Below are 12665 nucleotides of genomic sequence, written 5' to 3'. Positions count from 1 at the left end.
CTTCAATATCACCTAAAAAGCCAATGTCAGTCAGCACAGATAGAGCAGAGAGGTGTTTTTTTCATTTCAACTGGGAACAATACTTTCTGGGTAAACAGCTGGAGGTGTAGCTCCATACAAGCTACAGTATACAGCTATTTTTTCACAGTAGATCAATATACAGAAGACAGAAGCAGAAAAGTATTTTATTTCCTTGGCTTCACTGATACTTTAGGAAACTATACACAACTTTGAGCATTATACAAAAAAATCCCATTACAGAACCTTATCAGAATACGGTACAACTGAAACAGTGGATCTTGCAGTGTCTGTGGGATAGTAAAAAATTTTAATTCAATCACATGTGTATCTTCTGCTGGACCTTGTAAACACATTAATTTCCTAACATTAGGAATGTGTTTACAATCAGTGTAAGAGATGGCAACCAATGATTATATTAAAAAGCTAATTCAAAACATTATACTTATCCTGAATTTTTACTGACATCACTGCGTGTTGCAGAATTCTATACCTCTAAGGATTCATCTCACTTAGAGAGAGAAAAGTGAAAATCTTTCTGGAAGTGAGCTCAATGAGCACCAATTGCAAAGCCTGAAACTCACGACAAGTTGCTTCATCAGAGAAATCAAGGCAGTCTGCATTTCCATCACATCTGAAGCGCTCTGCAACACAGTGTCCACTATCACACTGGAAATAACCTGGGTGGCAGGTCCTCAGCTCTGAAAAGATTCAGAAGTAACTGGTGAAACATCTTCCTGTTCAAATCCAGATAAAGGGTTTACTTTTTGAGAGCAACATCCTAAAAAAGACTGAAAAATCCCAGACTATTAAAACTGTGGTATCCTCTACTTTTGGTGGAATGACTGAAGTGGTCTGGTCAACATTACTCCATTAACGATGCTTCCCATAAAAAAATCATTTTGCAGAATAATTTATCACATTAGAAACAAAAGTGTGAATACGTAAGAGGTAGCATCCTGACAATACTTACCACAGTCACGTTCATCTGAATTGTCTTCACAGTCATCATCGTGATCACAGATCCACCGGGAAGGAATGCAGCGCAAATTGTCACAACGGTATTCACTTTCTGTGCATTCACGAGGACCTTCATTTGAAATGAATGTACAAATATGAAAAGTTCCCCAGATGTAGATTTAAACATCCACACCTGTCTCATTAAACCAGACAAAAGTAATATGGGCAGATAATGTGGTATAATCCTTAAAACTAAATGATGTTAAAACAGCATTCTCCCCAATACTCTTTAATTATGTTAAACATTCTATGTCCCTCTTGACATAGAAAAGAGGAAATTCATTGTGGATTTTGTTTCATCACAGAATTATACAGGAATTTTTATTCCAAATCAGAAAAAAAAAAAAGATCCACTCTCATTGTTTAAGGAACTATATAGTACTACAGTTGCACACAAGGCAGAATTCAAATGTCACTTCTTAGTGGAAAACCGGAATTTGTGTTATTTTGATGACTGGATTTATCAGTGGTTTTATGTATCCAAAATGCTTCCTTGTGACATCACTGTGGTATTTCAGCAAAGAAAAGACAGGCTATAGAGTAAAACAACAGAACAGTTGCAGTTGAGAGCTGTCTGCCCCATTCTCATACGAAATAGAAGGATAGTCAAGTCAAAAGCTGGACTATATCACAACAGCCAAAAAACTCACTGCAGTTGTGCTCATCAGAGTTATCTCCACAGTCATTATCTCCATCACACTTCCAGCGCAGTGGGATACATCGATGGTTGTCACAACGGAAATCTCCAAAAGGACTGCAAGTCATCTCCTCTGCAGTGTAGAGAGTTTTCCAACAAAACAGCATACATTAGCATAGTCTTTGGATAAGCTGGAATGCACAGAAGTAATGGAAGTAGATGGAGATGAAAAAGTAGATAGAGTAGAAAAAGACCTGGCAGTCTGGTTGACAGCCGGCTGAATATGAGCCAGCAGTGTGCCCAGGTGGCTAAGGCAGCCAATGGCATCCTGGCCTGTATCAGAAATAGTGTGGTCAGCAGGAGCAGGGAGGTGATTGTTCCCCTGTACTCGGCACTGGTGAGGCCGCACCTTGAGTACTGTGTTCAGTTTTGGGCCCCTCACTACAGGAAAGACATTGAGGTGCTGGAGCGTGTCCAGAGAAGGGCAACCAAGCTGGTGAGGGGCCTGGAGCACAAGTCTTATGAGGAGTGCCTGAGGGAACTGGGGTTGTTTATCCTGGAGAAAAGGAGGCTGAGGGGAGACCTTATCGCTCTCTACAACTACCTGAAAGGAGGTTGTAGTGAGGTGGGTGCTGGTCTCTTCTGTCAGGTGGCTGGAGGTAGGACAAGAGGAAATGGACTCAAGTTGTGGCAGGGGAGGTTTAGGTTGGATATTAGGAAAAATTTCTTTACTGAAAGGGTTGTCAGGTATTGGAACAGGCTGCCCAGGGAAGTGGTTGAATCACCATCCCTGGAGGTATTGAAAAGCGTGTAGGCAAGGCACTTCAGGACATGGTTTAGTGGGCATGGTTGACAGTTGAACTTGATGATCTTAAAGGTCTTTTCCAATCTAAATGATTCTATGATTCTGTGTTTGTGCCACAAACTGGGCCAAGTAGTACAGAAGTGATTAAGAAACAGCTGAAATAAGTATATAGAACTGAGATGGAAACGCAGAGATAAATTTAGTACTGTCAAAGGAAGGCATCTTGACCTCATGGTGTGTTACACTTTCAAGTATTTCCTGGTTCTGATATAGTGATCCAATGTCCGCTAAGCTTTGTGTATAAGTGTATGAGAGGTTTCAACACAAATCAAGGGTCTGAGAAAGCATCATCATACTTCCCATACTGACAGTTTCACCAGCGCAGAATGTTAATTAAGTAAATGTAGAAAACACTGACAGTTCTAATTGTCTAAAATAGTTCAGCTCAAATAAAAGTATTTCCTGTTTCATCTGATGACATATCGGGCAAAATAATAAAATCCTGATCTTCAGAGCTCATAAACATGTGAGCTGCACAATCAATTGCTGCACATAGAATTTTTCCTGAAGACAAAAAACTACCAGGCTAATTAATTGATATCAAACAAAATATACTCAGGTACATTATTACTAAAGATTTTCAGAAAATCAAGGTGTTTGTAAACTGGAGAAATATTTTAGGTACAAAGTTATGTTGAAATGACCTTCCCTGAACATACCACAGCCTTGTTCGTCACTGTTGTCTCTGCAGTCATCATTCCCATTGCACACTGCCCACAATGGTATGCAACGGTAGTTGGTTCTACAGCTGAACTGTGTGTGATTGTCACACCGATAGGCAGGGCCCACTGAAAGAGGCAGTTGTCAAAGTTAGTTGTGTCAGTTAGCCATTAAACTGTCGTTGCTAGTCTGCCTTTCAAAATCTGTTATAATTTATACTCACTTATTTCTACTAAAAAGAGCTATCTGCTAACTTCAGTGTTGTAAAAGAGGAAGTGTTAAATGTATCTGTTTTTACTATCTTTTCCAATCTATGCTGCTTGTATTCTGCATATGCTACAAAGCCATGACAGGTTCAAATGACATTCAGTGTGTTTTTCCCTGAAATATTTAGAGCTGGTAATGGTGGTAATAGAAGCTCCAAACCTGGAAGCCAGAGGAGGCAGCTTGTCCTCAGATGGCAAAACTTGGTCACAAGTTCTTCCAGATCGCCAGTGACTCAAAGAGACATGCTGGAGCACATAGGAAAATCCTGCTGTTAAACATAGGCTAGACTGTGCTCTGTGTTTGTTCTCCTTGTAAGCTTTTGTTTCCAAATCATGTGCCTATCATCATGAGAAATTTTAGCTTCAAGAAATGAAACTTCACTTTGTTTTTGTAAAAAGTATGACATATGTCATACGTCAAAGTGAAACAAAGTAAAAATTGGTGAACTGGCATTCACTGCTTCCACATAGGCAATGGATCAGCATATATCCTTTTTACAAAGTGTTGTTAGGGGCCAAGCAAAGGATGCTGCTAGCATCAAGCAAGTCAGAGTGAGACGCTGCCAGTTCTTGATAATCAGGCCAGCATAAATAAACTTTCTCCCCTTCAAGAATAAGTAAGTAGTAAATTATCACATAGCCTCTATGTTTTCTAATACTCTTTTAACACTCTAACACATGATTTCAATTAGCTTGCAGAAAATAATCCTTTCCAATAAATTTGCAACGTCAGGAAAATTAAGTAATGCAGTTTGCTCTGCTTTTGGTGCACTACAATGTAGGCAGCTTACTACAGCTGTGTGCTTACTGCATTCGTGGAATGGCTCATCAGAGTTATCACCACAATCATCATCCACATCACACTTCCAGGACTGTGGGATGCAGCGGCCATTGTCACATTTAAATTGGCCTGGGGGACAGGTTCTACTGGCACAGTGAATACTATCTTCATCCGAGTTGTCACCACAGTCATCCTCTCTATCACACTGCCAGGCTTCTGGGATACATCGTTTGTTGGCACACTGCCACTGATGAGTTTCACACTGGTGATTAGCTGAAAGAATACAAATTGGCTGTTAGGATACTGAAACTTACAGGAATGATCTGCTGCTGTTATGTCAATTGAGCAGTTATGTCTACACGACAAGTGAAGAAGAAAGCCAGTAAAAATTTTCAACATCACATTTACTTGCCCAGTTAAGGTACAGATTTCTAATGTCACATGGCACATTTCCCACAGGCATCTTCAGACAAGCTCACTAAGGCTCTACATTTTTCTAGGAGTGAGACAGATACTATCTTCTCCTAAAGCAGAGGGGAATAAACCCAGCATTCAAACATGATTGAGGCAGGGGCTCCCAGTCACTTCACAGAGAAGCTAAGTGACATTGTGGCTCTGGCCATGCTACCAACTTAAATGTACATTACCTGAAGAGCCTGTTCCTCTGACTATGAATGAACATGTCAGAAAACTTAGCAGAAGACCATGCTAATATCAGCTCCACAACCTATAAATGTACAGCCTCTAATCCCAGAGGCCAAAGCACTGGAGGCTGATGTCAGCAATGCTGGCAAACTGAGGGAAGCTCTGAAGGTCTATGAAAATCAGCACTGGAGTCAACACTGATCTCTGCTTCCAGACTTTGTATGTCTCACTGGACACCACCCTACTACTTTTTTACATATACTGCCAAACTGTTCAAGAGGAAACAGTATATTATAATTTCCATACATTTTCTAGACTAAAGGATTCTATTCCCATGCATGAGATGATGAGCAGAAGAAATTATATGGACCTAAACTGACTTTTATTGTACCCGGTACGTTAAAACCAATGACACATTATGCAGCTGCCACATTTCTACTTGTTTAATATTCCCCTGTGCCACACTTAAGAGCTTACCTATTTGAAACTCAGGTAAAATTGACATTTAATTTAATTCTGTCATTGTTAGAAACACTTTGCTAATGAAAGGCAATGAAACTATCAATTATACAACCACACTGCTTTCCCCACCACAACCTCCCCTTTGTATTACTAAGCTTGCAACTGCCAGAACTACATTATTTACAAAAAGAGAACGAAGGACATGCTTTTTTAAATTAGACATAAGTATGTGGAATAAGACAGGGTTTTAAAGGAAATAACACTATTCCACAAGCATAATTAGGCTACACTTCTAAAATACTGCCATCACAAACAGCTCTCCCAAACAAATCTTCCCACGTGCACTGGATTTTGTGCAATGCAGAGGGTGAAATAATTTTGTCCCATCACACAAAGCTCTAGAATACCGGGAAAATTAGCATACCTGGTAGATTGACCTGGGCATTAGGAAGCCTTAGATTCCTCATATTCACCATGGCTTTACTTGGAACAAAACAAAATGGGTCCTGCTTCTAGTATTTTATACCTCATATTGTAATTTATACCAGTACAAATCTGTCTCAAAGGTATAGAAAATGTTTGGTTTGATATAGTACATTTTTGGTCTCCTTTACCCTGCTTTTGCACCGAGGTGAATTGCTCTAGCAGGTGCAAGACTAGAAAAGACTGCATCTGTCTACCTCAGCTTTTCATCTGTAAAAAAGAGATTATTCTGAAATTTATATACAGTTTACACATCTTGTACTGGCAAAACACTTAAATTTATTAATTGTAACATACCACAAAGTACAGAATCTTCATCTGATCTGTCATGGCACTCTGGCTGGGTATTGCACAAGAAATGTGGGCTTGTGCAGTTCCCATCATTACACTGGAACTGACCAACAGGACAGTATCGGTGTGGACAGGTAGGAGGCTCATCAGAGCCATCTCGACAGTCCCTCTGTCCATCACATTTCCACCAGATAGGAATACACCTACAAAGAGAAAACAGTGTTTTCTTTCTTGAGGATATGTCTCTACAGATATACAACCATTCTTTTACAGCACAAAAGACAGTCTTGTCTCAGCGTTATTTCTTGTAATTTCCAAGACACCTTGAGTTTCATGTCTTCTGTTTCATGTCAAATGCTAACAAAATATGCCAGAATACTGTCATCAGAAACAGTTTATATTGGTGGGCCTCTAGAAGGAAGTTCACAGCAAATTAATAAGGATTTAATTTTTATGTGTATTTGTGGTAACCATCTCTCTTTAGATCAATCTTCAATTGGATTTTTAAAGAGGTAAACTTTAACAAGCCATCTGAACTTTTGCACAAGAATTTCACTAGGGATTATCATTGTAACATTGCTTCAGAGGGCCACCTAATAAGGACACCAGAGTGATACAATATCAGCACAGTAGTTCTTATATCACCATTCATCTCCCACCATTGGTGTTCTCTCAGAAAAAGGGTTGGAAATGTGCCCCCATCAGCTAAATGGCTTTCCTGGGAGACAGCATATATTTCGCAGAAACAGATACATTGTAAAAGACGTACAAAAAATAAGAGAAGGTTCCAGGGTTGTGAATTCAACTGGAAATGGTTTCTGGAGGTACATGTTTCTAACAACCTGAACTTTACTACATTAGCAGTGTCATAAAACAGGAAGAAAGGTAAAAAAATACTATTTAAACAAGGAGTCTAAAAGTATTTTTCCAAAATCGAAGCCTGTCTGGTCCTGGCTTTGTCTTTGCAAGCACACCACAAACTCATAGTGAGAGCAGAAGGAATCCCTAATTTCATGCTCTTTTGAAGAGACGAAACTGTAAAATATATGCTTAAAAAGACACTGAAAAAAAGATGGTGAGCAGTGGACTTACCTCTCAGTGTCTGCACACAGAAATTGGGTGCTAGAGCACATTGGAAGGCAGTGGGCTGTATTGCCGAACTGTACTATCATGAAGTTATCGGGACATTCACAGGAATAACCCTGACCACCAGCTTTTATTAGACAAAGATGGGAACAACCACCATTGTTTGTGCCACAAGGATTATTAACTGGTAAAACAGAAGAATAAATATTACCATACTTTGCAAATACCGGGACACAACAGTCTCAATCTACAGCAGACTCATCTAATACTCTAATACTGTATTGAAAACTTAAATGTAGTAAGTTGAAAAACAAAACCTAGATAAGTAGGCACTTAGTGGGAGAAACATGTATGATTTCACATACAGGAAATGCATTCCATTAAGCAATGACGTTTTAGAAACTAATTTAAAATGATGCATTTCCAGTCATTGCTATTCAATGAAAAGGCAATTCATGATGTCAAGTAGAGATCTACATTTACTCTGTGCATTTTATTCCCCTCGAGAAAGGCAAAAGCTGAGTGAACTCACAACCCTTTACAATTAGTCTTCAGCTAACAGCTGACCCTCTAAATGCAAATCTAATTCTGTTTTCTCACCAAATGGCTGTCTGTATGGATGGTAAACGTGGATGTCAAATGGCCTGTGTGTGGTGTTCACAAGAACAGTCCTGTCCGATCCATCATATTTATTTCCCTTTTCAACTGTTCTTGTGTTCCAGTCAGTCCAATATATTGTGTCTTCAAAAATTGTTATTGCAAACGGATGAGGTAAAGTCCCATCATATACTGTGTGACGATGATGTCCATCCAGGTCAGAGTACCTACACAAAGAAAAATATGTGCAAAACATTCAGATAAATGCTAAAACATCTTCACATCTTTATTATGTATGCTTATGGTACTTCATTATTGGTGACCAGGATCATGCAATGTGGCATTGCAGCTTCTTTAGTCCCTAATGATAGAGCAGTGTCCTCAGTGAATTCATTTTAAGATATTCAGGAAAGTAAAACAGGTTATTTCAGGCAAATAAATGGAGTAGAGGAACATCCACTGAAATGTAAAGTCTTCCCACAGAAGCATATCAGCTAGTCCAATGAAATTTTGCACATTTACTGCCTTACAGCAAGTTATTTTTGTCACTTGGGAGACAAGCTTGCCTGGATCATTCAAACTGCTAATAACGGAACACTTAAGACAATAACAAGCCTCCTGTATTCCTAAATTTTACACGTCTTTCTGATTTAGAGCTTCCTCTGATGAGATACCTTTAATAATTTTGTATTTTTACTATCACATCGCTATAGGGGAAAATTATGAAATTCAAGAGAGAAAAAGCACGAGACAGAGAAACATACATGTAATTAACATATGTTTAAAAAAAAAAAATTTTTTTTTTAACACCTCAGCACAGAAAAAGCTGCCAGAAGAATTAATGTAAAGAATAGAAGTAAATATAAATTTAAATACATGTGCAAATATGAATACAAATATAAATACTAATATAAATACAAAGGATTGTTTTTAAAGTATTTCAATGCCTTGACAAGAACCAGAATACTAGTTACTCATTTTTACTCATATTTAAGTGGAAATTTTCTAACACTAGAAGCTATTAATAGATTTTTATTGATTAACAACCCCCCCCCCATATGCTAACAGGAAATTCCATGTCATACCTAGGGACAAACCTTGAAAGAACTTCTAAAGATTTGTATACTTTTTTATTAGCACACAAATAGTTTAGTTACAATTCAACTCTCATCTATAGGCAGAAACAAGAGAATCAGAAAAAACAGTGATTTTATACTCAGTTTTGCTTTGGTTCAGGTTGTACATCTAGATATAGAGAAGCTGCATATTCAAGTACTGACTGTGAATCTTTTTACTATAATTTTTGGACCACTTCCAGTGGGACCTAGGATGCACATATAGGAACTAGGCTACTGCGTCATCTAGTGATTCGTAACATGTACTACTCCAGACTTTCTGACTCTAGTTTCCTATGGAGTCAGTAGGTAGAAATATGTAAGATGCTTACAGCATCTATAAATGCTACCACCGCAATCTGACATGAGCAGTTATTCCATTGTTTCTTTTCTGTGTACGTACTCAATGTAATTTAGATGGGCATCTGCCCAGTAGAGCTTATCATTGGTGTAATCTATGGTGAGTCCATTGGGCCACTCTAACTTTGTAGAGATAATCACTGTCTTCTCCTTGCCATCCATGCCTGCTCGTCCAATATAGGCTCGATCTGCCCAGTCTGTCCAGTAAATCTGTCTGTTCAAATAAATATTTATAGTTAGGACTGCAGTAAAAATATGCTGAAGTAAATATTAGAAGCCACACCCCAAATATACTATTTCCTGCAACAGAACTAAAGCAGAGATTGAGGAAGATAAGAAAAAGGTTAACATATTTGTTACTTTAACTACTACAGCAGACAATTGGGTGATCACAATTGTCCTCAAAGAATACAACTGGCAGCCCCACCATCTATCAAACCACACACACTTCTATCAACCTTTTTAGCCTTGCAGTCAAAACTTCCTTGTCCACATGGAACCAAATTCCACTGTCAATGATATCTGACAGCCCTGCGCATATACCTACAAAAGGCAAGCTACTGTTTTTCCTAAGCTGCAACTAAGATCTAATGCCGTGCAAATCTAAGTACAGGCAGCCAAAATTTATTTCAGATTTTCAGACACAGCGCAAGACTATTTGCAAAAGAAAGGAAAAGCACTCTTGAAATGTCATACCCATATTTTGGATGAACAACAATTGCTCTGGGGTACTGAAAGCAGAAAGTGTTGTTGGCATCCACACACCGATCCACCAGTTTTTTCCGGAATCTTCCATCAAGTTCAGAGACATAGAGACAATCTTTGTAGGCATCCACCCAGTACAACTTTCTGAAATGTTTTAAAGTTAATTTATTTATTCTTATTTACTTTTTTTGGTTTATATTGCTTCACAGCATCTTAAATTTCACAGGTTTTCTCCTGCAAGCAATATATCCACTGTAAAGGAAGAATACACATACTGTACTGACATCTCTTCTACACCATGCTGCAGATCACCTCTTTCATTCCTGCTGTTCCTGCATCCACAGTCATTGGTGCCAAATTCAAACTTGCAGTTGCCCAGTTGAGTAATAATATGCCATTTGCCTATAAATTCCTAAACCCCCCTTCTCTTCCCTTCCTCTCCTACAAACAATGGCCAGCGAAGAGGAGCAGGAAAACAGACATGCAGCGCAATGGATTGTGACCAGGGCTGTAAAGTGGTGTAGAGAATCATCATCTGTTCCATGCTGCCACCTCTGCTCTCAAACAGGTAGAACAGTTGCCAGGTTCTCCTTTGAAAATTCTTAAGCAGTTCGATGGCCTAATTTAAACTTCACCTAGAATTTTCTAACACTTCTATTACTTTGCCTAGGAATTATACACAGCCGTAATCAAAGAAATCATGCAAGCTGAAATGATGATTTTAAAAAGCCTGCAACGAAAGAAAGCATTTAATTTCATTAGAACTACAGTAGGCTACTTTGAAATTGTCTGCACAGCTGGTCAGCTCCAGCATCCATAGAGCCATACCAGAAATAGCCTGACAGATACAATCTTGTCTACACCACCCTGAGCAGTACCATTCCCATCAGGGAGGAGGAGAAGGTAGTCTTCCCCAACCTGCACCTCATGGCATCCTCCAGTCCTCTCCCTGTAGTGAAAATGAGCAGAAAAACTCATCAACCATTGTATTGTCCTTCAGCCTTTCTGAAACACTTAAACAAAAACTCATTGAAGACATAACTAATGGGAGCTGAAATAATTCAGCAACTGTATTAGTAATGGGGCAGTTAGGACCACTTCAGCTAAAATAAGGCTTTTCCTTCCTCACCTCTCTGAATCATAAAGCATTTGGGACTGCTGGCAACATTCATTATCATTAGGTTTAGAGACAAAGTGGTTTAAAAATAATAACCATTATATTGATATATTCACATAAACACTCTCATACAAGTTCCAAATGTGACTTTTTGAACCATTATTTTGCAGAGTCTGATCCATGATATTTAAATTTTTCATACTGATAGTAGTGCACTCAGAAAGCAAAACCTGATGAAACACAGCCAAGAACACTGTCAGAGAGGGTACCACATAAGGACCGAGTTTCTGTGGGAGTAAATCAGACTACTTTTTGAAACACAGCAGGCAATTAAAAAAATGACCATAATGCAAAGTGCAATCACCCTTATACTGTCCTCCTTACAGCAAATGATGTGGATCATGTTGTTTGAGTGTCAGTTAAAGACGCATTTTTCAAAAGCAGAAGAAACATGATCTTCGCATTGGTACAGGAACTACATTTCATTAATGTTTATTATTACTTACTTCATTGGAATCTAGTTACCTGTTGTAACATATTGTTTATTCCTAGAGCAAAGCCTGCATCCCAACCCCAACAACTGCTAGCAAAGGAATAAAGAGCGTAAGCTCAAAATCCCTAACCCATAGCCACATGTAACATCCCACCTGCCTGCTTGCCTAGTCTGTTCATTAGCGGTTTCCTAACAAGTCTTTCCCAAGGGTCATATGTACTACTTTATTATTGAGAGCGCAACTCTGATATAACCTCAGTATACTAGATACGAGAGCAATTAAATAAAAGTGTTACATAATGTATTAGATGCTGATAAACAATTCCAGAGCAGTTGTATAAGACTGCATCCACAATCCAAAACTATTTCAGCACTCATTGGGATTTTCATATGAAGTGGGAGAAAATCCCTAAGATAAACTCCCTCACACATCATTTCCTTAGTAGCCCAGAAAGACAGAAAGCGTATTTTCTTACCTGCCAACCCAGTCAACAGCGATACCTTCCCCGTTGGGCACATCATCACTTATCACTGCCTCCTTATTTGTTCCATTTAGGAACATTCGTTCAATGACCTTCCTCCCCACATCAATCCAGTACAACCTCTTTTCCACCCTGTCAAAGTCCAGTGCCACCACATTTCTCAGTCCTTGCAAAATGAGAGAGTAAGACTGGCCATCTGCTGTAAGATTTCTCAGATAGTAACGGTTGCTAAAAATAAGGTATGGGGAGATATTACTATTTTGCCGGCAACTTTTTCCGTCAGGCTCCCGGATATAGCCTGGGGCACACTTACAGATGTAGGAGCCAGCTGTGTTCTCACAAATCTGGCTACATACTGATGGAGTTTCATTGCACTCATCAATATCATCACAAGTCCGTTTATCAGACATAAGTTTGTATCCAGGATGACAAGAACAGTAGAAACTTGTCTGTGTGTCTGTACAGTCATGATCACATCCACTGATTGAAGGGTCACTGCATTCATTTATACCTGGGGAAGGAAAGGAGCTCTTATTCAAGGAACTGGCTAGCAGAGAAAATAGTGCAGTCACTTTCCAATGT

At 38.9% G+C, this 12665-nt stretch overlaps 1 protein-coding gene across 6 annotated transcripts in view; it reads right to left on the bottom strand.

Annotated features, from left to right (window-relative positions):
- LRP2 (LDL receptor related protein 2) overlaps positions 1–12665 on the bottom strand; it is a 135106-nt gene that overhangs the window by 29478 nt on the left and 92963 nt on the right. For all 6 annotated transcript variants that reach the window (XM_030018645.1, XM_030018647.1, XM_030018646.1 and 3 more), the window contains 11 exons: positions 12078–12594; positions 9983–10135; positions 9330–9500; positions 7815–8038; positions 7221–7398; positions 6135–6331; positions 4275–4520; positions 3200–3328; positions 1689–1808; positions 992–1108; positions 603–719 (listed from right to left, as the gene is read on the bottom strand). In XM_030018645.1, the coding sequence (XP_029874505.1) occupies positions 603–719; positions 992–1108; positions 1689–1808; positions 3200–3328; positions 4275–4520; positions 6135–6331; positions 7221–7398; positions 7815–8038; positions 9330–9500; positions 9983–10135; positions 12078–12594 (2169 nt within the window). The remainder of the gene's footprint in view (positions 1–602; positions 720–991; positions 1109–1688; positions 1809–3199; positions 3329–4274; positions 4521–6134; positions 6332–7220; positions 7399–7814; positions 8039–9329; positions 9501–9982; positions 10136–12077; positions 12595–12665) is intronic.

This window comes from Aquila chrysaetos, chromosome 6 (genome assembly GCF_900496995.4).
Source record: "Aquila chrysaetos chrysaetos chromosome 6, bAquChr1.4, whole genome shotgun sequence".
Lineage (NCBI taxonomy): Eukaryota > Metazoa > Chordata > Aves > Accipitriformes > Accipitridae > Aquila > Aquila chrysaetos.
Note: the sequence above shows the minus strand (reverse complement) of the source record. Positions and strands in the feature narration are given on the sequence as shown.